Below are 26,503 nucleotides of genomic sequence, written 5' to 3' on the forward strand. Positions count from 1 at the left end.
AAGCCTTTACTCAGAATTAGCAATACTGGTGGTTAAATGGTGTTTCATTTTGTTATGATAGGGTGCATCGTAAAGGCATCTCTCAGGTATTATTTCATCCTGCACTTTGGGACCACAGTTACCTCTGACCCTCATAAGTCTATATTCACATTTGTCCCTCCCATGTATTTCAGTGAAGATCCAAGTTCTTCACTAACACTTAGCTTTTTCCCCTCTAGTCTACTCACGTTGGACATACCTGTATCAAGTCTATAGAAAGATTCATTTATGCTAAAATAAAATATTAAGAAACCCCACCAGGAATCTTTACACGACAGTATCTATGGAATTGCTGGTTTATTGTCCTGCCTCCTGCTTGGCTACAGCAGACCAAGATAAACCAAAGCTTTCCAGTCTTCTAGGAACAACTCTTTTTTTTCCTTTCCATTTCTCTCCTACTGCTTCACTGAAACAAATATCATTATTTTTTATCCTTGTCCTCTCCTAGGCAACTGTGTCACCCATCATTTTCTCCATTGGATCCCTGTGAGCCAGTAGCCCCATTTATGCCAGCTGGCAACAAGTGATTTCCAGAACGCTCTTGACTGGCTCTGTCTAGAGTGACTGGGACTTTCCTCTCTTCTTTGTCAGAAAAGAGTTCTTTCACACTTCCCTCCAACAGGGCATAGGTAAGGATCATAAAACCAAACCCAAACAAGCATAACAGAACCTTTGCCTGCCATTTTGCCACACAAACAAGACCCATGTTCTCTGGGACTAATATACAATACCCTAGTAAAGCTGCAAGTGTTAAGAAATCAGTGTTTTGCACACCAGTCTAGAAGGAACAACAGTACTGAAACTTTGTTTCAAAATAAAGGTTAAAAAATACTTATTTCAGCTACAGGGAGGCTTACTTAGTTTGCACACATCCAAACTGCATACTGCTGGACTCAGTTCAAAGAAACCATCTGGATGCTTTATAACTGACAAGACATTACTGTATGATTGTTAGACTTTAGTAACTTTGCCTTGTCTTTGATACAATTACAGAGAAAGAATAATATTCATTGATACAGTTGATTTGTATATGCTTAGTTGAACTGGACAGCTGCCTGATATTAATTCTCAAACCTTGAGCATTTTCTTGGTTTAGAAGCAGTTCTTCTCTCCATGGACAGTCACCTCTCAAGGGTACTGTTTTTACTACAGCCTTTATGATTTTATATTGCTTCATGCCACTCCAACTCGCTGGCTGTTGATGCGCAAGGCTTCCCCTGGCCTTGCAAAATTTCAGTTTCATTTAGAAATATGTTTAGCTTATGGAAGACATTAAAGTCAAAAGGGAAAAAGAATCCTCACAGTGGAATTTGATTGTCACATTAATCTAAAAAAAAATAAATAAATTCTCTCTAACAGGGCACAGCCAAACAGAAGTGTTTGCATCTGATTTATTAAATCTCCTATTAGCAATGATGTCCAGAAAATAACCCCCCAAAAGTTTCTGTTTCAAGTCAGTTGCTATTTCTGTAATTTCTAGTGTACAAACATAATCTGATGAGTTTAAGGCTCGACTGCACTAACACTTTTCCAAAGTAAATAGCCCCTGCCCCACAGAGCTTTGGATTTAATTGTTCTGATCCTAGAAAGAGGCACAGACTAGGAAACGTGAGCATTCTTACTGAAAGGTATTAATTTAAACCCAGTTAATGTGAAAATTCTGCCCCAGGTTTAGTTAGTGAGGCTAGGGGTCTAAAACAAGTGGCTATTCTTCTTAGAACATACATATCTATATAACCAATGGAGAGAAAGTGAGGTTCCTCCAGTGTGTAATTTACATCATTCAACAAATACAGCGATTTAGTTAGCATACAGTCATCTCCCCTCTTCTAAAATGGGACTACTCATAATGCAAAACCATTAAACTTTGCAGACAGGGTGCCTAAATAAGCAAGTTTAACAAAAGGAAAGAAGATGGCATACACGTGGAAACAGCTGAAAAGCTCTCATGGTGTTGCTTGTTTGGCATCCACTTGAAAAGTTTTGTTTATACTTTTCTGCTTGCTTTGTTTAATGGATGTTTTAGGAGGAAGCTAAACAAAAACAGGAAAGGGGAGTGGAGAAGTTAAAGGACTAGGAAAGAAGGAAAGATAAAAGAAGACTGGAAAAAAAAAATGGAAACAAACAGGAAAGATGTTGATACAGAAGATGAAAGAGGCTTGGACAAGAGGTTTAAGTACACTGGGAGAAGGAAGGAAAGAGCGAGCCAATCTAGTCAGTGTGCCCTGCTGGTTGTGTATGTCAGACTCAACTCCTTTCTGTGAAACTAGTTCGACTGTTTTTTGGGTCCACTTGTTCAGGGAGCAGGGACGTGCAGAGTTCACCAGTTCTTGTGTCAAGTGTCCTGGTTTAGGTGAAGGAGACATAATATTTGCCCGTTTCTCAGGACTGCTGGGTGTTACTCGTATGCAGCTGAATGAGGGACCATATGGTGCTCTGGGGGCTGCGTTACAGTCAGGCGCCAGCACTGATGCCATTGTATCTAAACCACAATTGATGGTGCATCTGAATCTGGAGATTTCAAGCAATTACACGCAAGATCTCCCGAGAATGGAGATCGCCTGCTGTGACTGATCAACTTGCACGGCTCTTCACAACTTCCTCCGTCCTGCCCGCGCAGCACACGCTGCCTCCTCTGAGCTGGAGGGGCTCCGTTTCCGACCCGGACCACTCGCAGGGCTGCCGCTGCCTCCCGGGGCCGCGCACCGGAGTTACCACGCGTGCTTGGGCTCGGTAAAGCGGTGGCAAATCGAATGTGTTGTTTACCTGACGGAGTCGTGCACCGCAACCCTCGCTGCCCGCTCCCCGTCTCTCCCGATTTCTTGCAGCCGTGGCAGGTGTTTTTACAGTCAGGAAGGTAGCGGAGCGCAGCGACCGCTCAAACTACCTGCGAAAGGGGGCCGGCCACAGCCGTGCACCCCTCTGCCTCAGCGCACCGGGGCTGCGCCCGCGAGATCTCCTCCCGGCCCACCAAAACTTTCCTACTCTTGCGGCGCAAAGAAAGAGTTCCGGAAGGGCAAGCGAGGCAGGAACCGGCCACGCTCCCTTCAGACACCCTCCGGGAGCCTCGAGCCGGCCCAGCCGCCTCCCGCCTCCCGCCCCACGGCCCAGGTGCTGAGGCCGGCACTGCCCCGCCCCGTCGCCCGACAGCCACTCTGCGAGGCCGCGCTGGCGGCGGGCTGGGCGCATTGGCTGGAGGGCGCTGTCACTCTTCCCCCCCGGCGGCGCTGGGGAGGGGTCTGGGCGCGCGGCTGGCGGCGGCCGCTGCGTGTGGGAGGGCGGGCGCGCGGCTGTTTTCAGTAGTACCGCAAAGAGCGCGACGAGAGTGCGCGCCGGGGGCGCGGGGCTGAGCCGAGCCGCGCCGTGCCGTGGCGGGGAGCCGGGCTGGCCGGCCATGGCTGTCTCCGCACCGCCCGTCATCGCCGCAACTTCCAGCGGCGGCGCGGGGGGCTCGGCGGGCTTGTTCCGGGCGGACCCTCTCTACTCCAGCCCCGCGGAGTCCCCGCGCCTCACTAGCAGCCTCGTCAATAGTTTTCTCTCTGCCGGCAGCGGCGGGGCCGGCGCAGGCGGCGGCGGCGGCAGTAGTAGTAGTGGTGGTGGTGGTGGTGGTGGCGGCGGCGGCGGTAGCGGTGGCGGCGCCGGGGGCGGCGGCAACGAGTGTAAGATGGTCGACCTGCACGGGGTGAAGGTAGCTTCGTTCCTCGTGGAGGGGCAGGAGCTGATCTGCCTGCCGCAGGTTTTTGATCTCTTCCTGAAGCACCTGGTGGGAGGGCTGCACACGGTCTACACCAAGCTGAAGCGCCTGGATATATCGCCCGTGGTGTGCACGGTGGAGCAGGTCCGCATCCTGCGGGGGCTGGGGGCCATCCAGCCCGGCGTCAACCGCTGCAAGCTCATCACCAGAAAGGACTTCGAAACTTTGTACAACGACTGCACCAACGCGAGGTGAGCCACAAAACTTTGCTCTTCTTTTTCCGCCCGCCCCGCTCCGTTCGGGTCCGGCCGCTGGGGGCCGGCTGCCCACAAAAGCCGTGCTCGGGGGTGGGGGGCACCGGGTCCCGTCACTTCCCCGCGGACGCCCACTGTGTGTGGGAGGGGGTGGGGCCCTCGGGGCGCTGCGCGGCCGCTCGCCGTCTTGCGCGGAGCAGCCCCGGGCCGGGCCTGGGCGCCGCTCGCGGAGCGGGGCTGAGGTTCGGCCGTGCCGCCAGGGGAGGGGAGCCCAGCCCCGCGGCGTGCCAGCGTGGAAAACTTTTCAGCGTTCCCCTAGCCCCTGGGGGCGGGCGGCACCGCCGGGCAGCGGGGTGGTTCTGCGCGCAGGGCTTCCAACTTTCGCCCTGGTAGGGAGAGCTCGTAGTGCTCCTGTACGATCCTAAGAAAAGCATCAAAGTTTTCTCCGCTATTTTTCTTGCGCTGAAAGTTTCCATTCTCCTCGGGATCCTCGCTCCCGAGGCCGGCAGATGCCCGCCGGGGGCGGCTGGGCGGTCACGGACAAACTGTTGCTCGGGATCGGTCGGCAGTAATTCTGTCATGCAGCGAAGAGGTCTGGGGTGGCCGTAGCCCCTGCCCTGATGTGTTTAAATCACCGAGCCCAGAGCGGGTTGCATTCATGGGAGATCCCTGCTGGGTCTTTCGTACTTGGGGTTATAATCCCGGTCTGTGACCTCGTAGCTGCTGCCTTTAGAAATGATAATGATCTAATAAACACAAAAACTCTCTCGGGGCTTAGTAGAAATACCTGGTGCCGTGGGGTGGGGCGTGAGGCAGGGTGTTTGGAGAGGACACTGACTGCTTCAGCAGTTCGTGAGGTACCTCTGCAAAACACTTCCATCTCAGCCTGCTCCTGCTTTCTGTCTGGCGGGAAAACTTTCTTTGCAGAGGTGGTTTCGGGGTGCTTTGGGTGCAGTATCTGACTGGCAGCATGCAAATACTTAGTAACTGAGGGGTTTGCGTCACCTAACTGTTCAGGGCTGAACGTGTTGGGTGTGTGGTTTGTGTTTTTTTAATAGCACCTTAATTAAGCACGCTCTAATTCGGGACCTGATCCGGCTGTGGCTCTGTGAGCAGGAGCAAACCGCCAGCCCTTCCTGGACAGCAGCATTTGTTTCGTTTCAAATTATTTGACATTACAGGTGATATTTTGGAGATGCTTGCCGTCATTTCCTGGGCACGTTTATTTCAGAGAGGTGCCTTTTTTGGTGTCTTCTGCTCCTGCAACACCTTCTCCCGCTGCGTGCTTATTTCGGTGTCAAGCACCTCTGACATCACAGCTGCTGATACACAACACCGTCATTTTAATAAGTAAAATTTGAGACTACTGTGTTGGGATAAAATGAGTGTAAGATTACGGAGGGACACATTTAACATGTAGATGCTGTTCTGAAGTGTTTCTGAAGCTCGGCTAGCGTGGAAGCTGACCGCTACAGAAATACGTCATTTACATTTCTGTGACTGTGCCAAAGTTTCTCCTTAGAGAAATAAAGGGTCTGATTTAATGATACAGCCTTTAGATGCCCTCTGATAATTTCTAGTCTCTTACAACCAAATGATCTAAGGTCCAGAAATACCAAAGTGTTAAACATTTAAAACTTGTATTTCACAATTTTATTTCCCCCTCCTTTTTTGACAAAGACTTAGTGCTGTGATGGGGTCAGGGAATAAGTAATGCAAAGAGCCCCTGAGAAGGGCGTCCAGGGGAGCTGTGAGTGAGGAGCCCAGTGATGCTCTGAGAGGGTCTGAAAGGAGCACTCAGGGGAAGGAAGACATGGTCAGAGGCTGCAGATACCGCAAGAGCACTGTTGAGGGGGGATTTGGTAGAGCAGAAACACATCTGAATGGAGTCAGATCTCTCAGCTGAGAAAGTGCTTTCAACACGTGCATAAGCACAAGCTCTCCCTGACTCGTTATGAAAACACTATGTACTCTTACCCGTTCAGAAGCAAGCAGATCCCCTTGCATTTCCTAAAGCTTCTCATTTACTGAAACATCCCTCAGGCTTTCCGTCCCTCGAGAAAGTGCCGCTGGTTTGAATACCCGACTGGTATCAGTGTGCTTGGCACTCCGGGTTTCAGGTGTCATGCACAATGGCGTTATCGGCATGCCTGAAACTTTTCTCAAGCGTTGTAACGTAACGGTATTACTTGTGTTCCATCATGCTAATTGAATGCTCAATATGTCCTTTTATTTACAGATTCTTGAACAGCCCATACTTAGTGGGGGAGAAATGTTGCCTAAAACTAGCTAAGTACTCCAGTGATCTGATTTTTGTTTTCTGTAGTGACCTCTCAAAGCGTGGTAGAACTGTTACAGCTACGCAGTGCCTGGAAAGTGAAGCCTCGACAAAATGTGGTCTTTTAGAAGCATACCCTTCGATATATGTATTCCACTGCACAAGTCCAGTGTTACTTTCGACTCTGAATATTGAGTGTTGCTTTTTATAATGCATATTTATTTTAAGTTATGAAGAGGTGTATATGTACCTGAACACTGTACAAATACGACATTAAACCCGTGAGCTGCCAGAAAAAGCACTAAGTGCTGGCTGTCATTTTCAGTTGTGGTTGGCTACTAAAAGTCAGCATCTTATGCTAGCCTATACTTCTGATTGTTGTTGTTAATTGGACTATGCACCATCAATTCTATATAATTGAAAATAAGCGAAATTCTGCTTACTCTGTTGCATTTTTTTGTTTTACTTGAGCTTTTATACAGAGCTCAGGAGAGCTGCAGAAAAATCTACCTGCGAGCAAAAGTTTCTGGTATGTTTCTGCTCGCTGTATGTAACAGGAACTGCCTGTATCTGGCATCCTTGACCTTTGTATCTTATTAAGCAGTACATGTATAATTTTCATTTGTGTGTAAACAAAATGTTCTGTGATTGCCATTAGCCATCATCATGTAATCTAATTTGGAAAAAAGGTTTGTAGAATGGAACTAACTGTTTGTTTCATTACAGGCAGCATCCTCAAGTCAAGAGTAAGGACAGCTTATTTACCAAACCCGGTTACTGCTTTGCAGTACCTTGAAAGGTTACTAAAATGATGGTAATTTCAGTAGTAAAGCATAACGTGTTTGTTTTTCAATTGATCTTAAAATTGTAGTAGGAACATTTTTAAGATGGTAAATAAGTCATTCCTTAAAATTAGGATTGTACAAGTATGATCACGACCTATTTTATTCTGTATTTGATGGATGCTGTTGGCCAAGAAAAGGCATAGTGTTGGTCTGCCTTTTTCAGTGAATATCAGGATTCTTCCCAGAAACACTGTTCCAGTACGTGGCTCATTTTTTATCTGAAGTGTCCAGTTAAGCTAATATTTTCCATTACTTTGGCTGTTCACAAACAATAAAAGGCTTTAGAAATGAATTTAAGCAGTAAATGCTGACGTTTTATGAGATAATGAGGGGCTAGTCATGTTGTCTATTAAAAGCTACCCTATAGTCAGCAATACTTTGTCTTTTATTAGGAGAATGATGTCAAGATTATAATTAAAACAAGCCAGTCATGTAGCACTGCACAGAGCTTCCTTGTATATTGATTTAAATATGGGAATCTGATTATATAAACTTTTGCCTAAGTAAATATTTAGCGTGCATTGAGGCTTGGGCAAATTTGTGAATTCTGCAGGTGCTGGCATGTTACAGTGAAATGAATGATGAATTTGTCTGTTTCCTTTTCTTCCTTGGAGAGGAGACTCACTTCAGAGAGATCACTAACAGAGTGGGTTCTGCTGGAGATGCAGAAAGGAATTTTTCCACTTTCTGCACAGATTAATTATACTTTTGGAAAAAATTCTTGGTGAATGTCTTGAAAGTCTTTGCTTGTTCAGAACTACTAAAAGACTTGAATATTTTCATCAGATGCATGTCCAATCTGGAGAAGCCTTGATTCAAATTCCCTTCTCTCTTTTTTTTTTCATAGCAATAGAGCTCCCCATTTGAAGTGTAACATGCTTTTCCTCAGAAATGGAGTATTTGTATGTTTCCTGCATGTGTATATGCATAATACATATGCAATTTCCTACTGAGACTTCTACAACTGAAAAATACTGTGTTTTTTGTAGCAAAGACAAAAAAGCTAAACAATTAGGTATTAATGATATTCTTGTTGCATATTCAAAAGGTCTTTGCAAGCATTTCTTCTCCTTTTTTTCCTTTTCACCATTTCAACCTGCAGAACTCTTCACTGTCACTCCAAATCACACAATTCTGCAAAGATAAAACAACATTTAAACTCATTTGCTTTGGGAGGGAAATTGAGCATTTGCACCCAATAAGCCTGATTGTGGAACTGCATGCAAATTGTGTTTTGATTTATCTCTTTTGCACTTTTTTCCATTTGAATTGATCTTGCATTAATTTTGCCAAGCAGCTCTGTGAGGCTGCAGATGTTGCCCTGTGTTTAATAAATCAATGAGACAGATCTGAATGAATCACTTCAGATGGATTCTCTGCTCGGTTTGATGTCTAGATGTTATTCTTAGCTTGTTATCATGACAGATGCATTAATGTTCCCATACACTGCCAGCAATGTCAAAGAGATTGAAGCTTTTAAAGTGGCGGTATCCCCTTTTTCCCCTTCTGTTGGAATAACTAAATTGCCTTTAGGAATAGGTCACAATATAAATTTAATTGTGGCATCATTGTGGGGAAGATGCTAAACTTCTGATCGTGTTATGACACAAAGCCAGGCAACTACAGTTTCATACAGACTGTTTAATTATTCCAGAATAGTGGAGATCAATATTAAAATCTAAACATGGGATAGCTCCTTAACAGAGTAACCACTTTCTCGACATTAATATTTCATTATAATAGGAATGATCCAAATAAATAATATAAGACTAGAACATGTTAAGAGTGTTGCTATAAATAGCATATCATTGTGTCCAAATTGATTACAGGCTGAAGTAAGGCTTTTTCTTCTTCCCTTTTTTAATTCTTATTAAAAAGTTAAATGTGTCTGGGTTCAGTCTCTGTTAGATCTGAAGGAGGAATGCTTGTTTATTATGCTTCTGTTGCTGCTTAGCATAACTTGTCGGTCACCATTAATTTCTGATCTCCAGTCTGGTATCCATTATCTTGGAGCAAAACCTGTGGAACGCAGATCATAAGAGGCTGGAATGTGTCTTGGTGGAAGGGTTTGAAATTCTGGAAAAGGCTGAGTAAAGTGCTCTGCCATGAATAATGAAGATCTATTTCCCGCGTAGGCTGCGCACACTTTTTATTGGCTTTTATTCTTTAGTGTTTATTACCCCACTTGTGGGCTTCCTTGCTTTTCTTTAGAAGATAAAAGAGTATTTTGTGACTTGCTTCAATCATTTTGTTAAACCTGATCTCTGTAGCTCTTTAATGTTAAAAACTGTCGTGAGTGTTCTTTTTCCTAATCTCTCCTCCAAGCAGAACAACTTTGCCTTTTTGTCATTAAGGCTTCTGAGAATAAATTGGAGAAACTGGCTGTAACAGATCTAGATTTATGTTGGCATTCTTGGTGTTCTTGCTTCAGTAGTTCCAATTTGATAAAGGAAACAATATATGTAATAGAAATTCACAGTTTATTCAAATGAGTTTGAGCTTTAGCATTGTTGTATTTGCCTTTCTTTCACCAATATATCAATGTGTGGCAATAGCATTATACTTAGCCTCCAGAAGTGACCGGCTCTGTGGATGGGAAATTATTCTCACACTGGGGCTGTGGTTGGAGACGCAGCCTCTGTTTGTGGGTGTGCATTTGTTTAAAAGGCAGGTGAAAATCGGCTTGGGTAGAGCTGAGGAGCACGGCAAAACCCACTGAATTAGAAAAGCCCTGTCTTGTGGGACTGTGGCCTTAGAGGGAGAAGCTAGTAGCTGTCTAGCTTGGTGATCCTGCAGAAAATACTTAAAATGAATCTTCTGAGATGTTGTAAAATTTAGTTTCATGTTTGTCATGCGTCCAGACTGGAATTCATGTTATGTAAGAGCTGTTTGTCAGTATCAATATTAAAAAGGTGTTGAAATCTGGACCGGAAAGGCCATGTTGTGACTTTGCTGAGGTGAACCTCCCTTCCACGGCAGTAGAATTTTGCCAGAAAAAGGGCAAAGAGCTTACAAAACCCTTCACAGGATAAGAGCCCCTCTTGCCAGGGGTTGCTTAAAACCCATTCTGGGAAGAACTCTGCATATATGGCACTCTTGGGGAGTCCGATCTTGTTCTTGCTGAATTTAGAACCTTTAATCTTTTTCTGTGCCTGTTCCAGGAATTGTAATTGTGTGTTCTGAAGTTACGAACAAAACCATCCCCATCCTTGCTCTATTATACCTAGAAAGTTCCCATCTGCTTGCTTTCTGAGTTCTTCCATGTGATTATCAGTGTAATGAAGCCCCATAGATGGGCAGAAGGGCAGCATTGTAGTGATTCTCTATGTACACAGTGCTACTAGCAAACCCAAGCATAATGAGGAGACTCAGAGTTACTGCTGGCTGTGACGTGCTCCGTTCGGCGTGAGCTAAGGCAAGATGTTTATAGGTTACAATTAAACGTGCATTACCCAGCACAAGTACATTAGCTAGTAATGATTCTTAGTGATTTAGGTTTATCCTGCTTGATACTGCAACTGTCCCTTGGGGCTACAGGCTTTTGATCTTTGTTCCCTCTTGCTGAAGCATGGTTATCCAAAGTGACTTAGTAATAGGGTTTCCCCTCTCCCCCACTCTACAACCTGTAAGAAGCACCAATACTGCTTAACTAATGTACTTTGATACCCCAGAAGGTTCCAATATCCGAGTCCTGTAAAACACAAGTGTGTTTTCTTTCCTTTCTTTTTGGGAGCACAGCTATGTTGTTGTTTTGTATGCACCTATAAAGTTTATTGTCACCAGCAAGCGTGGGGAGATTATATTTCCTTGTCAGTACATCTTGACCTGCTGAGCTCATTTTGCTCATTAAAATATATTGTGTCAGAGCCTTTCTGGTCTCAGTTACAAATAACTGCTTACCCCAAAAAGTAAAAATCAAACCAAATGAGTAAGTGGTTTGTTACTGTGCGGAGGTTGGAAGTGTGATGTTTAGCAGCCTCCATTGTTGGGTAATATGTTAAGGTATAAAATGTTCTATTGCAATTGTGCCTGATCTTATCAAGTTTCTGGAAATTGATATCTGGTAACAGCATTTAACCTACATCCAGCCTATCTGCTAGCTATGTGATGGGTTAAAAAGAAAAAGTATTATCGATCTGCCACTGGATTCAAGTTTGAAATCGGCAACAGCGTGAGCACAAAAGGCTCTTTTTTACGATTTCTCAGCCTGCCATTGATCTCCCAGTTTTATTGCATTCATTATTTATTAAAAGAATTTGCAAGCTAAACATAACGTTAAGCTAGTTTGCACACAGGGACTGCACTTAGGAAATTGAATGGAAATTGCATTAGAGATGAACATCTGTGCTATTTTTCCACTCGTGTGTTTATGGGTTTGTATAAAAGGTGTATTGGATTAACAGTTATAACCATTATAGCTTGCAGCAATATGTTAGAAGTCTGAGCATTTAGTAGTTATTTAGGAGGGAGACTCCTTTTACTTAAACTAAAAAGTATGGTAATGCTATCACAAACAGTGCTTTTACTGGATTATTCTTTATTAATGGGCTTGTTACTAGTAATGCATAAAACTTGAGGTACCTGGCTATGTTATGCATGTGTTCTATTATCTGTGCTACATAAAGCTCTGTTGCTGTTGTCATTAATTGGAGGTTCCTAGTGGCAGCGTTAGCTAAGGATTTGGCACACAGACACCGAGCTGTTGAAGTGAGATTTATTTTCCAATATAGAATAGGAGTATAACCATTGGAGGGATCCTTAATAGACATTCTTTCAGATTTTTCCTAGCAGTTCAACTCATTTTCTTTCTTTCCTTCTTGAGCTAGGTAGCTGCTGCATTCTGGAGCTGTGGATCTGGTGAAAATCTTAAATGCAGTGAACTCTTCCACATGCTTTTATAAGTTCAGTTGCCCTCAACACTAGTTGTAGTTGTGTGTGACACAGTGCAGGGCAGTGAGGTCATCATCTGTAATGTCTTTGGATTTATTTTCTTTTATTGCCCTCCTTATATAAGGTAGTTTCATTTTTTTCCCCTTCAGTTAAATATGGAAATGCAAAGGAAAAAAGTCCTTTGAGGGCTTTGGGTGAGAAGCATATTTTTAGCATCAGTATGTTACCTATTTTATTTGGTCTAAAAGTATGTGCAGTCTGGTCTGTTTCTGACTAGAATGTACTGAAATATGTTGTGTTCTGCATCATCAGTGCACTTTGGGTTATTCTAGTCAAGACTCAAACTGATACCTCTCACCAGCTTGTAAGGCTGTGAAGGGTTTCCTGTGCTAAGAAGCAGAACTGTTCTTCATGCCAGAAGGTTGTTCTTTTCTGAATGCCACCTCTGCATTTTTTTTGGTCTCTGGTAGGGTGAACTCCTTCAGGTTCTAATGGTATTTTGAACAGCAGTGGCTCTGATTTTGAGTTGAAAGAATCTCGGTACTGTTTTTTTCACGTTGTTTTGTGCTCAGTGTTACTGGTCTCCCTCACTGCTCTGATAAAATGTGAAAACTCTGATCACAGAGTACATGTAAATGTAAATGAAAGTGGAATTGTAAATATGTAATGAATGCATGCACATATGATATAACATACAGACAAATACACACATTTGTGTGTATATTGTAACTCAGTTTTATGGTTTATTCCAAAGCCTTTCTCCCAAATCATGGAAATCAGTTTTGATCTTTGGAAGCTTTTGTACACGTAGAGAAGGGCTTGGGGATAATACAGAGGTTTAGTTTAAATTTCATTTGCTATGGACATGAGCTGAATTTCCTAACTGAACTCAGGTGGCTATAGGAGCTGTAATGGTATCCCTGCTAGAAGTCTTCAGGTTTTTTAATACTCCTTCAAGCCATCTGAGTAATATTCCCAGCATTGATTTTATTTCTGTCAGTCTGTGGCAAGAGAGCTCATAGCTTGGAATGCCCTCACGGTACTTTCAGCAGAACCATGAGTCATTTTTCTCTCCTGTTTCCAAACCTGTATGGACAGAGGAATTCAAGCAGAACACTTCATTCAAGAACCTAATCAAAATTGCTTCACGCTGTCTGTGTACACAGTTCTCAATCTAATGTGTTTCACAGAATCACAGAATTGTTGAGGTTAGCAGGACCCTCTAGTCCAGCTGCTCTGTTTAAACAGGGTCAGCTAGAGCTGGCTGTCCAGGGCTGTGTCCAGTCAAATTTTGTGTCTTCCCAAGGATGGGGACTCTGAGCCTCTGTGGGCAGCCAGTTTATGGAATATGACTGTACTGTAGAATAAAAACATTATTGGCATTCCTTGGGATGAGTGGATTCAGTGGGAGTGGTTGAAGCAATGGGTGGGTGTCATGGTTATGGCCACTGAGGTGGTCACTGCCTTACTGGTGAGATGCTTGTGCAGGCCAGTATGGCTGCTCTGTCATTGTTTGCCCTTACGGGAACAGTGCAGGTTGTAGCCCTCTGTGAATCAATGTGTCATGTTCAGATTGTGCTTCCTCCATCTCACAAGTGATTTCCAGAATTCCTAGGTGGGGTGTCTTATTCCCCAGCACTGCCTGAGAAGGAATATTTGTATATTTGTGATAAAAAAAACCCCAAGGTAGCTGTAGGAAAGCTCTTGGCACAGACGGTGTGCCAGCGGGGAGATTTGGTTACCTGCATGTTACCGTAATTTAAGAGTTGCTAATTAAGAAGATGAAGATAGTTTAAAGAAAAAGATGTTTTATTCATAAGTACTTACCAGTATGTTTAAAATGTTACACATTATGCTTTTCTTGAACACGTAAGAGTTGTTTGTGTCTGGGACATGTGTGATAGCTGCTGGGCTGTTTGTACAGCAGTTCATCAGAAGATGTCTGTGAAACATTATCCCTCTTGTTTTTTGTGGAGTTGATGAAGGCACCTCCCCTTGCTGCTGCAGGTCTCTGGAGCTGCTGCCTCTTGTCCTTGTAGTTGCAAATGTTGTGTTCTGAAGGAAAAGCTTCCTGAGATGATACTGAAAAATAGAAGGATGAAAAAAAAAGGCAAGACTTAAAATGCTTCCTAAACAAACCTGACCCAACTCAACCCCCCAGAAAACAAAAGTGCCAGACAGAACAAGGTAGTAAAGTGCTGGCAGTTAGAAAATACTCTGCTGGCAGCAGAGTATGAATACTGAAACAAGATCTAAGGTAATGACCTGTGTTGTGTTTTCACTGTTGCATGAACTAAATATTTGCAGGTCCTGGAGTGTTTTGGTAGGATTGCAAGGCTTTGTTTGCTGTTTATATACAGCAGTTCATGTCTGATAAGTGACTTCTCAAAATCCCTTGTTGGGCATCTCATCATTAAGAAATCCTTTTCAGCTGCTCCAAGGTTGCTCTGTTTTGCAGAGACCCAAGTTAAGTGTGATTTGTGCAGAAGACCAGAGACTTGCTGAACTCTGTATGCACCGTTTGCTCCCCGGCGCATCACCGTGTGCGCGCCCCAACAGCGTGCTGTGCTCTGGCACCGGGCTGTACCCAGAGGAAGGGCTGGTGCAGTGTCCTCAGCATTCAGAAGAGGTTTGGTCAGAATCGTTGCTGTAACTTACACACTGCAAACCTGTCTCTCTGTCAGAAATGCTGAGGAAGGTTAATTGATCCTGCTGTCCTACACTGGAACTGAATGTCCTGTCTCAGATCAGAACAATAATCATTGCAATTTCTTTCAGCTCTCCTCTTGTAAATTGCTTTACTTTCTGCACAACTGAGTTTTGGTGCAGACAAATCTGCTTCTTCCTACTGCAACCTGAGGAGGTTTGTCTTGCAATTTCATGAAATAGTTTTCTCTTGTGTGTTACAGGAGATTTTAATTGTTCACCTGTCTTGCCTTTTAAAAACAATACAGTTCCCATTTGTATAGCTTCCCACAGACTAATAAATGTTGTTCCACCTTTTTAGCTGTCCTCAAAGATTTACAATTTTATCTTTTGATTTTACTAACTGAAAAATGTAACCTCTTGTTATACTGAGAGAACCTGTAGTCATTAGTGGTGTGGAAACAGCACAGATATTTGTGATACCTATTGTAGGCCTCTTTACAACAGTCATTTCATTACTCACTAGAGCATGGCAGGAGGCTGCTGAGTACTTTTTAGGAACTGATTTTCTCTGAAGGAAGCTAAGCTGAAGGGCTGAGTTCTTACGTTGGCATGTTCTGATCCAGGTCATTGTCTACCTGCATGTTACAAAAGGTACTCGAATGTAGCTGTCCTAGTGCCTCTCAGATCTCTGAGATGGGTGGATGATTTCAGAAGGAGATGTGGGTAATTTTTCTCCTGCCAGGCTGTAGTAGGTGCTCCACCCATCTGCTTCCTAGGGGGGAAAAAAGGAAAGATGAAAGGAATCACAAGCAGATATTATGCCCACCTGCTGCTGGCTCACTGTGATGGTGTCTCTCAAAGCATAAACCCTTAATGGGAGTTGGTTGTTGATTCACAGGGAGAAGGAAGGAACAAGGAGGCTGAGATGACAGCTGCAGTATGTTTGTCTGGGATTCCTGGGTGTTAGAAGGCCTGGACTGCAGATACTGTGCTTGAACAATTGGGTCCTTTAGCACATCACTGTCAGGCGAGGGATTCTGAGCAAGTTGTGTGTACTGTGGGTGTGCAGTGGGCTGATATGACCAGAGCAGGTTAGATTTGCTGTGAGAGAGCTGATGATCTGTGCACTGCATGCAGAGTATGTTGAATTTCATGCAGAATTTCTTGCTGTGCCTGTTCTGTGATTATCACTCCCCACCCCCACCTTCATCGGCTGCTGCCTGGGAATTTCTCTGGCACTCTTCAGGATCTGTCATTGACCATAGCAGCATAACAACTAAATACACAAATTGCATTCCACTGTAGGCAGCAGCTGCAGGTTGCCTTTCTTTTGTGCAATGGTCATTGAGTTGTCTTGCAAGTTAAAAAAGTCTTTAAGTTGCAGAAGTTCCTGAAGACATTCTTGACCAGATGTTGATAGCAGAGGTTTGTAGCTTGTCTGGCCTTGTAAGCCTCTTTCTTTTGAACCTCCAAACGCCTATTTTGGGGGAAGGGTTTTTTGCTGCTTTTTCCCCCCCTGCTGCTCCTGTTCACTTTTCTGCTTTCTGATTAGAAGCTTCTTATGCACATGAAATAGTTTGTGATGATGTCATGCTGTTTCCAAAATAATCCCCTTTGATGTCTAGTGCTGTGAGAACTTGAGTGATAGTAAACAAATCTACAGACAATAAGTGGGCAAAGAACATTTTTATTCAAGTATTTAGGATGATTGCTTTGTTCTGTTACATCACTGGGCAAATCTGGAAACTTCCTTTTTCTGCTGGTGGTTTTTCACAATGCCCTATTTTGAAACACTGGTTTCAAATGCCCTTCTTTCAGAGCAAATAAGGGTCGTTATTCAGTTCATTGTGTGTCTTGGAGTGATGTTGTTGGAAGTTTTAAAACACCCATAGTCAATGGTGATCAGAAACTACCCACTCTGAGTCATGGGATAGCAAGAAAGTACTGGAGATTTAGCACAGGATGCAATTGAAGTGCTAATGACTCAGTTAAAGAATCTGTTAATATTTGGCTATAAGATTTCTGTGCAACACTGTAGAGAAGACTGTGTGAACGTGAAGGCTTTGGATCTCACGTGAAGGAGGAGATTAGTTTGTCCTTTTGACCTCATTGCAGATGAAATTCTGCAATGGAACCGTTGCAGAACCAGAGACTTTCAATTGATTTCAGTGGTTTTGGATCAGGAGTGCAGAAAGCAATCAAAACTAAATGCATATCCATGAAATAATCTGTAAGTCATTTTGGTCCACAGCAGGAAACGGGTTGTGCAAATCTGAGAGTGAAATAATGGAAGGGTTCTTTGGGAATCAGTTGTATCCCCTAAATAGTTACCTAATCTCATATTTGGATAGATTTTAATTACTCCCTGAAGTCCATATACTCAGATAGAAAACAGGCATAGAGAAAGTACATAGTGGAGCCCTCAAACATTCAGGTAAAGAATCTCTGTGTATTTGAATTCTCCTGATGAAAAGCAATGCACAGGCTAGAAGTGGCAAGAGTCAGTAAGTGTGTGCTTGCATTGCCTGCTAAGCTGCAGCCAAGAGTGGGGAATCACAGAGTGTTTGTGCAGACCTGTGTAGGAATCTTCACTTTTCCCACTGTGGAAAGTCTTTACCAGTGGTGATAAATGCTAAATATTTTCTACAGGAAGAATGTTGTCAACTTGTTACTGTGCATGGCAAATATTCAGAAATCCTTACCTGGTCTCAAATCTGTGCTCAGCCTTGGATTATTTGTAATTAAGGGAGTGGGATTTAATATTCTCAGTGGAGGTGAATGCAGTTTAAAAAGCCTGAAACTGATCATTTTATGTACTTACTATGCATGTACATTTCATAAAGTCTCCCTGATCCTGGGCAGTATCCTGGCTGTTGAGTCAGCTCTGATTTATTCTTGCAGGGAGAATTCAGCGAAGTCTGGGCTTGTTTTATTTTTGAAGCCCCTGTATGTAGGTATTCATTCAAGTGCTTGGACTTTTTTTAAGATTGGTTTATTCTCTTCAGTATTCAGTTGAAAATTATTTCAGCAGAATATTGGGAGACCTTCTATAAGAAACTTTAGCTCTGTTCAAGGCCTCTTGATTCAGTGTTACAAAGCAGCAGCAGTCTCTCAAACACAAGGGGTTGTGGAAAAACACGAACCTTTCTCAAGCTGAGGCCGAAAACACGATGAAGGGTAAATCACCAAGAACCTGTATTGCTGTATGCTGCCCAGGCTTAGCTCATGGGCAGCGATGAGCACTTTGTGTGCCTGATCTTCCTGGGAACTCCCCTGCACTTGCTGAACAGGAATGGCAATTGCTGGACTATTTATTACTCAGACTGGATTTGGTGGAAAATTCGGCCTTGTATGTCATTTAGACTTTGTGACACATGCAGCCTCCCAGGGCCTAATGACTTGTCTGCAGATGGGCTGTTATTTATTACAGTCATGTAGAATAAAATTGATTGTCTTCTAAAATTAATTTTTCATTTGCCTCCAGCTCTGCTTTAATAGAGGACACACAGTTGCCTGTTTGCAGAAATACTGTTTAATCACATTAATATCTCAGCCCCCCAGGCCGGTGAAGATAATTGTACAAACGAACAGCAAAATCTGTATCTTTAACTTCTTTTTATGATTAAATTATGCAAATGACTTATCTCCTGCCCTTCCAAGCACTAATCATCTAATTAGGAATGATGTGTTAAAGGGATGGTTTTGAATCAGAAGGGGAGAATGGAGCAAGCAGAAAATGGGACCTGACAATGAAGCTGCGGAAGGTACTGTAGCAGTACAAGCTAAATCTGTCTGTTCAAAACGCAACAATAAAAGCCTGCTCTCCTCTTTCTAGTCTGCCTTTGGCCAGCTTTTTCATAAGGGGATACTCTTACTGCCATTCTTTACTCTTCATTTTCCAGGTTAACTTCAATTGTTAAGGCTCACAAATTTGAGTCAGTTAGTGCTTTCTCTTCCAGTTCTCATGAGCAAGGTAGTGCAAGTGTCTGGCTGCACTGCTGATTTGAAAGACAAAATATGTGTAGTTGGCTTTTGTAGGAGTGCTTGTCATTGTACAGCTGGGTGTTCTTAGCCTATCAGCTACTTCTGTTCATGCATCTCAGTCTCTTGGCTTTGAATATGTAACTGCCAGTTAAAAACAAACACAGAAACATCCCCCCAAAAAGCCCCCAAACTTTGCCTTTTAATCCCAAAGTGCAAGTGCCCAGCTAAAGAGAACAGCCTCCTCTTTGCTAAAGTCATGTGCATAGTTTGGGGAGTTTCCCTTTGATATGAATGAGGTGCTGCTTAAGTTTTGATGTTTAGATGATCATAAGTTCCTATTTTAAGCATGTATTTACAAGAGAATTAGTCGTTGACCTCTCAACAGCTTAGAGCCCTGCTTTCTATATTTTCTGTTTTATAAGCAGAGTAAGATGGAGCTCTGGGACAGGCTGCCCAGGGAGGTTGTGGTTCCCTTCTCCCTGGGGGGTGTTCAAGGCTAGTCTGGATGAGGCCTTGAGCAGCTAAGTCTGGTTGAGAGGTGTCCCTGCCCATGGTGGGGAGGTTGGAGGAGATGATCTCTGAGGTCCCTGCCAGCCTGAGCCATTCTATGAATCTGTTTCTCTGGTTTTTGCTGGTTGTTAGGTATATGTCTTGGGGATTTAAACAGGGGAAAAAATACACAAATTAAATTTGAGAGCAATTAAAGTTCTGACTGTAAGATAATGTGGTTTTTCTGTGGGTTTTTTGGATGCTTCAGCATAAAGGATTCAAGTTCTGACACTGCTTTCATTTGTCTGACACAGCTATAAATTGCTGGTGGGATGTTTTCGTAAGCACTTTATGGATGGGGAGGCTGCCTTTCTTTCTGTACCTCCCAGCAATGTGATTGAATTAAATCAGTTTACATCTATCTTTACATGACTTTTTTTTTTTTCATCATTATCTCCCCAAAATCCTTCACAAAAGGAAAGATGAGAAAACCTTGTTGAAAAATTTTTATACGCAATATTTGTACCAAGAATGTTTGTAGAAATCATTTCAGTGCACAAAACTTAAGTATGCTTTTTCAGTATTATGAGAGACTCAAAGAAGAAAGAATTCCTCTTGGATTAAAAGGTTCTGGAATTCACTGTGGGCTTACATCTCAGTGAGGACTTTAAGCAGACCAGTTTTACTCTTGGGGGTATGAGATTCTGTGATACTGCAGGGGAAAATAATTCTAGACTTTAAAGATTTGCTGGATCCAGATACTCACCACAGTAGAGATTAAAAAAGAGGCTTTGTACTTAGGCTGATATTGTGTGATAATTAATCTGTCTTTTAATTTACAAACAAAAGGATTATATCCAAGTAAAGGGAAGAAAGCTATCACTTGACTATTATTTTTTCCTTTAGTTTTGATTTGTCTTTGTTTTGTAATAATCATTCATTCTGTTTGTATGAGTGACTGTCTTGAGGGAGAGTCCATTGCATGGTTCTGATTTTCTGTGTTCTCATCAAGCTTTGTTTTGTTTTCATCCTGTGACAGTGGTTCTGAATGTCATTGACACGATGGGTGGTCTTACCACAGGCAGTATTCTCAGCTGACTTCTGGGCAAAAGTACCTACATAAATTCATGTGGAAGATTTGCTTCAGGAGTGCTTAATGCTTGGAGGAGAGTGTTCTTAACCTGTATGGGATGTACTGCTTCTACCTGTATAAGCAGATCTTCCTTCGAAGAAATGTTTTAATAGAACCACCAATGAAAGGATCTTTCGTGGGATTTATGCACTCAAACCACTCTTCAGTAGCTGCTAATATCTCTCATGCTATTGAAGCCACAATGTGTAACAGGCAGATAAAGTAATCTTTACAGCACTTAAAGGCTGTTTTAATATGAATCAAGTTGGAGTTATTTATTAAATTGGAATAAATGACTCAACAAAACACTAAACCAGTGTGCAGCTTCACTGGTATGATCTTGAAGCAAGATCCTGTATTGGTGGCAAGACCTAAGCCAGTTATGGCATCTAGGAGCAATGAGAATCCTTACAGGGTAGTCTTGAGTGAGTTACTGACTTGTCTGCTAATTTCACAGTGTCACAGAATGATTCCAATCACAGGGCTTGGAAGGGACCTCCAGAGATCATCCAGTCCAACCTCCCTGCTAAAGCAGGATCACCTAGGGCAGGCCACACAAGAATGCATCCAGGTGGGTTGTGAAAATCTCCAGAGCAGGAGACTCCACAACCTCTCTGGGCAGCTTCTTCCAGGGCTCTGTCACCCTCACTGTAAAGAAGTGTCTCCTCATGTTGAGGTGGAACCCTCAGTGTTCTAGCTTGCAGCAAAAAGAGCCTGGCACCTTCATCTTGACACCCACCTCTCAGGTATTTATAGACATTGATAAGGTCCCTTCTCGGCCTTCTCTTTTCCAGGCTGAACAGCCTCAGGTCTCAGCTTTTCTTCAAGTTCCCCAATTAGTTTAGAAATACAAATCTAATCCTTTCTGTGGTCTAACTGCATTGGACTAATTGACTGGTTTTGAGGAAATGTCATTCTGGCATTGAAAAGAGGTCTGGAGAAGTAGCAGAACACTGAACTATCTGTGGCTTCAGACTGTCACATACAGTGTGTGATGCACAGTTCTGGAATCGTGGATAATGCTGTACAAAGCCTTGTTTGTTGCAATTCCTTGACTTCATGAGCATACTGTGACTAACCTGTCTTCACCCACAGGGGTGAAACTCCAGTTCGATATGCTGAAAGCAATGCAGTCTCATGCTGTCCACCCCAATAGGATGCACAGTTCTTGATAGTGAAGCCTAAGAGCTGCTGAGTGAGGGGTGAGACACTAATCATAGTTGTGTGATGGTATCAATGTATTTCCATAGCTCTGCTCTTTCCTAGAGGTTCTAATCTTGGCTTTCCAGAAGTTGCTGAACTTGTAATTTTAAAGACTCACAGGCATTAAAGAAGTCACCTTTATTTACCATGGGCCTGTGATTAGCTGTCTGTGACTCACAGTTATTCAAGCTGCAATGTGGAATGATTCTTACACTGCAGTTGTACCAAAACTGTGGGGAGGTGAAGGGGAGCAGCCAGCAGGAAGGCTGGGAAGAGTGTGTACACCTCTTAAATTGTGGAGGCTGTACGTAGGCTACTCTTGAAGTGTACACTCTGCCAAACTAATTTCTCTTGGTCATTTTTTAAGAATTGGGAGAAATTAACAATGATTAAAATAATTAGTGAAGCATAAGAAGGTGAGGTTGGAATTTCCAGGCTGTACAGACACGCAGGGTAAGACCTTTCTAAGAATCGCTGCTTTCTGCGGTGCTCTAGGCTTGAGTGTTTACAAACCCTTCTTATTAGCCATGAATAATATAAAGCATAGATTGATAAATGGATAATCTCCTATTTTTTGAAGTGGATACTTTAGCCAGTGTCTGAGTTGGTACACTGTAATAGTTTTCAGTATGTGCACAAGACACTTTGTATTGTTACTGCTATCACAGGAAATGAGTATTGAATTTGGCAGCAGACAGCGATTGTTTGGGCAGTGGTGAGAGTGCTTCGGCAGCATTCACCTTTATGGAGCATGCTGGCACATGTGGCTTCCATTTAATTGGTTACTAAACCTTCCAGCCCTCTGTCAGTAAACAGGATGAAATAGAAATGGGGCACATCAATTTTGGATCCATTTAAATATAAACAGATTGCCTGGGGCCTCTTTATGTACTTACTAAGCAAATACTGATGGTAGACATAGCACAACTGAATCTTGTCTCTTTACCTTGTGTCCCCAAACCTGTACAGGCAGCCTGCCCTTAAAATTAAGTATCTGAGGAATTACCTTGTTAGTAAAGCTAGCCATGATCTGGTTTAGCATTTCTTTAGCGTGGAGCAGTCAAGAATAAGTGTTTGTTAGGAATTACTTGGAAAAGTGTATGAGACAAAAAAAACCAGTGGTGTGTAGCTGAGTAAATTCAAGGTGCTCTCTGGTCTTGAATATTGTGCAGTTCTGGTCTGCTTCCAGCTGTCTAAAGGACACAAAGTCAAGGAGGGGAAAATGGCAGAATGCTGAGTGATGGTTAAGAGCAGCTTGGCAAAGGGTGGTATAAAGCTGTGAAATCACTACTGGCCTGGAGAAGGGGAATAGGGAGTCCTTGTTAGTTGTTTCTGCTCATGTAAGAGAGGACAGGTGAAATTAGCAGGTGATAAGTCCCAGCGGAATATAAACTAACCTAGACATGGTCACCTGTGTGGCTTGGTGGCTGGTTAGTACCACACATGGTGACATGTATTTAGTTTTTATTTGAGCCTTCAGGTCATAAACAAAGTTGTAAGGCTTGGCTAATCAGATATACTTAGCTCCATAGCTGGTAAATAACTTTTCTGTGGTGAAATGTGGGGAGTCAACTCTCATGAGTTCCTTTCAGTCTTACATTTCATTTGTGTTCTGCTGTGTTTTTAAGTAACAACATTTGTCCTGCAGCTGCTGCTTGGCTTTTAGAGAGTAAACTGAATGAGAAGAATGTGTATTTTAAGTAAATTAGATGTGATGCATCAGATGTCAATAGTAGGAATGCAACACTGATGTCACCTGAACAAAAGCAGTAGTAATGGCAATGTTTAGAAGAATAAAAGGGTTTTTGATAGTGAGTTCTGAAGCTTACAGGTGGTCTTGAGTGTGTGGATAAATGACATCTGCCTTTCAAATGCACTTAGCAGCACAGTTAGAAAGAAAACTTTTCCAAGTATGTCCTTTACTGCATAATGGGGAATGTAATAATGGACTTGCACTAATTAATATTATATGTAATGAGACATTCTAATTTCAATATTGAATCAGAGTGGCTTTAATTTTGAGGGAAAGAAAATCAAGGCAGCAAGAGTGGTATTGGGTTTACAGGCACTAAGGGAGAGATGAGGGGGGTGAGACTGGCACAGGTTGCCCAGGGAGGTGGTAGAAGCCTCATCCCTGAAGGTTTTTAAGGCCAGGCTGGATGTGGCTGTGAGCAACCTGATGTAGTGTGAAGCGTCCCTGCCCATGGCAGGGGGGTTGGGACTAAATGATCCTTGAGGTCCCTTCCAACCCTGGCAATACCATGAAGCACTTCAGGTGTGAGAGCTTTGGCGGTTCGTGAGGCAGCATAGTGACCTCTGGTCAGTAGAGGTTTGGGGATTGCCATTCCTTTCCATCTTGCTTCCATGCTTTCCTTCCTTTCATCATTCAGCGAAAGGAGAGAAACAAAAACAAAGGTAAATATGATGCTTTCCACAAAATTTTATGCAGGGGAAAAAAACCCCAACCCAATAAACCAAAAAATCAAGGATGGAAAAAAACCAGCTGAACTTGATCCAGAGTTAAAGGAATCTTAGTAACCAGATGGGTCCATGTGGTCACTGAGCTCTGTAAAGGTGAGAAAGGGTTCTGGCTGCCCTTTGAAGAACACACCCCTCTGCATGTAGTAGGTTAAACTGCCTGTGTTTACGTAGAGGATAATTGCTAGGGATGCTTTTGTGTTGCTTTAAGCTCAGTTTTGTGCTAATGATGCACTTTCTTGGGCTGCAGCAAGACAGAAAGACTAACCTGCAGCAGAAAGTGTGACCTGTGGTCCCAAATGTTGAGGATCCAAGTCTGTTTATATTTATTTATTTCCCTAATAAAATCTTGGCTGTCTGTTTGCTTTCTAAGTGATTTTAAATTAGGATAGTCAAAAGTGTCTTCTTTGTAAGTAGCCTACTGCAACCAGTGTAATGCTTGTCCAGGAAACAGTTCTTTAGCTTTAATAGCTTTAATAAATAAGAATAGTAGGATTAAGAGTTAAACTAATCACATAAGTGATAGTGAACTACTAGAAATAATGAGACTGTTCCAAGACCAGTGTTTTAGTGATTGCAATAAGTTGTCCTGTATAAAACTGATTCAAGGCTCACCATAGGCAGTGCTTGCTGACAGAATTTGTCAGGGAGAACCTAACCATCTTTTTAAGGCCCTAATGTGAGCAGCTGCAGTTATCTCAGGTCAGTGCTGGGATTATGTGAATGCTGGTCCCAAGATCCTTTTTAATTAGAAGAACATTTCTAGTCTGCTTCACAGTCTGGAAATCAAAATGAAACCAGCAATCAGATCAGTAATAAAAGGCTGGAAATGATAAATGTCCTCATAAATGAAGGTTGGAGCAAAAGGAAGAATGGAATTGCACACAAGCCTAGGTCTGCATGACTTGTAAGTGGCAATCTAACGTTTTGAACTGGTTTTAAAAATACATCCCAATTTGTCAGTATACACAACCAGAGTGGGGGGAGAAGGGAACTTTTGTGTTCTGAAAATACTCTGCAGCTGCTAAAAATAGCAGCACAAGAAGATAATAGCAAAAAGGAGGAAGGAGAGTGAGGAAAGGCAAAAGCAGTTCATGTTTACCCTAGCAAATGCATCTGACATAATAGAAATTCCCTGGTGAACTAGTGTGTGGTGTTATCTCCTTGTTCCTGGGCAGCAGGATGGAGTACAGCTACATGTGAGAACACTGAAAGGGAAGGAAACAATGCCTGGAACAACAACAAAAAACCAAGTAACCTGAGGTTCTCGATCTTGGCTGATTTCTGGTGACTTGGAAGGACCCAGGTGGAATGCTGGCTGTCTCAGTTATAAAAACAGGGCACCTGCAGTTCTGGAGGCTGGCTAAGAAAGGGTTGGTGTGTGTGGTTGGGGATCAGTTTCCTTCTCACTGCCTCTGTGGTGTGAGGAGAGAGTACTGTGGCTGAAGTGAGGGTCAGAGTGGTACAGAGAGCTTGGTAACTGAGTTTTGGTAGCTGTTCAGCAGATGGCTTTGTAGCTCTTGGCAAATGCTGACTTTGATGTGTAAGATGTTTAGAAATAGCTGTAGACAGTGATAATTCAGTGAGCCTGCCATTTTAGTTGCACAGACATGATCACAGTTTTAGCAATGGCAAGCTAGCTCAGTTTCTGCATTATTAAATAAGAAGTCACTTGTAGGCAGATAATGTGTGAATTCTGTGAAGTGGCAGCAAAGAAAGAATGGTTTAGGTGTTACTGTAAGGAAAAGCTGGAAGGAAGAGGAGCAAAGCTAGCTGGGAGAACTGGCAATGTGAATCTATTTCATTGTTTTCCTTCTTGTTACCTTGTTACTGAAAAGCTCTCCTTTTACAGGATAATGTTTTAACCTTGGGTAAATGATTGAAGGTAATTCAAAGAAAACAACCAACCAACAGCAACCCGAAGCAAAGCACACAACCTTCTTCACCTGTCTATAATACAGATGTAATAATGAAGGAAAGGAATCTCTCTCGTCAATAATTCATTTTTTTTTGCAACTGGAGAGTTACTCAGAACCCAGTTTACTCTGCTTCTAAAAACTGGTTTTTAACGTTTTTATGTGGCAAAACAAACTTAAAAGGAACAGTGTTTCTACATGACATTTTATGAAATAACTTGAGATCATCTATCTCACTGAAGACAATTGGAGAGAATAAGTCATCCTCTTTCTTTACATCTGTGGTGTACTTTCCTATGTATTCATATGATCATAGGTTCTTTCAACCCAAATGGTTCTTAAAGACCATCTAGTTCCAGCCCCATGCCAACTGGCAGGCCTAGACCTGGTTGCTGCAGGCCCCATCCAACCTGGCTTGGAATACTTCCAGGCTTGGAACCTCCATAACTTCTCCAGACAATCTGTTTCTGTGCCTCACCACCCTCAGGAGCAAGAATTTCCTGCTAATGTCTAATCTGAGTCCAGCTTCTTCCAGTTTGAAGCCATTCCTTCCAAACTTTATCAGTGACTGTTTTTTCTAATGTAAAGTATGTATGGAATCTGTCATATGCAAGGAATACATTCCAAAGCTCCTTTGAGTAGAGCAGCTGTG

The 26,503-nt window shown here is 42.8% G+C and overlaps 1 protein-coding gene across 2 annotated transcripts in view; it reads left to right on the top strand.

Moving 5' to 3' along the window:
• Positions 1 to 3,322: 3,322 nt before the first annotated feature.
• Positions 3,323 to 26,503, top strand: part of DACH2 (dachshund family transcription factor 2) — a 265,668-nt gene continuing 242,487 nt past the window's right edge. Inside the window, exon 1 of one of the 2 annotated variants that reach the window (XM_068157673.1) lies at positions 3,323 to 3,984. In XM_068157673.1, the coding sequence (XP_068013774.1) occupies positions 3,434 to 3,984 (551 nt within the window). In that variant the 5' untranslated portion in view covers positions 3,323 to 3,433. The remainder of the gene's footprint in view (positions 3,985 to 26,503) is intronic. The other variant, XM_068157672.1, reaches the window with a different exon arrangement.

Source organism: Melanerpes formicivorus, unplaced genomic scaffold, assembly GCF_026170545.1.
Source record: "Melanerpes formicivorus ecotype bairdi unplaced genomic scaffold, bMelFor1.0.p_v2 SCAF_37, whole genome shotgun sequence".
Lineage (NCBI taxonomy): Eukaryota > Metazoa > Chordata > Aves > Piciformes > Picidae > Melanerpes > Melanerpes formicivorus.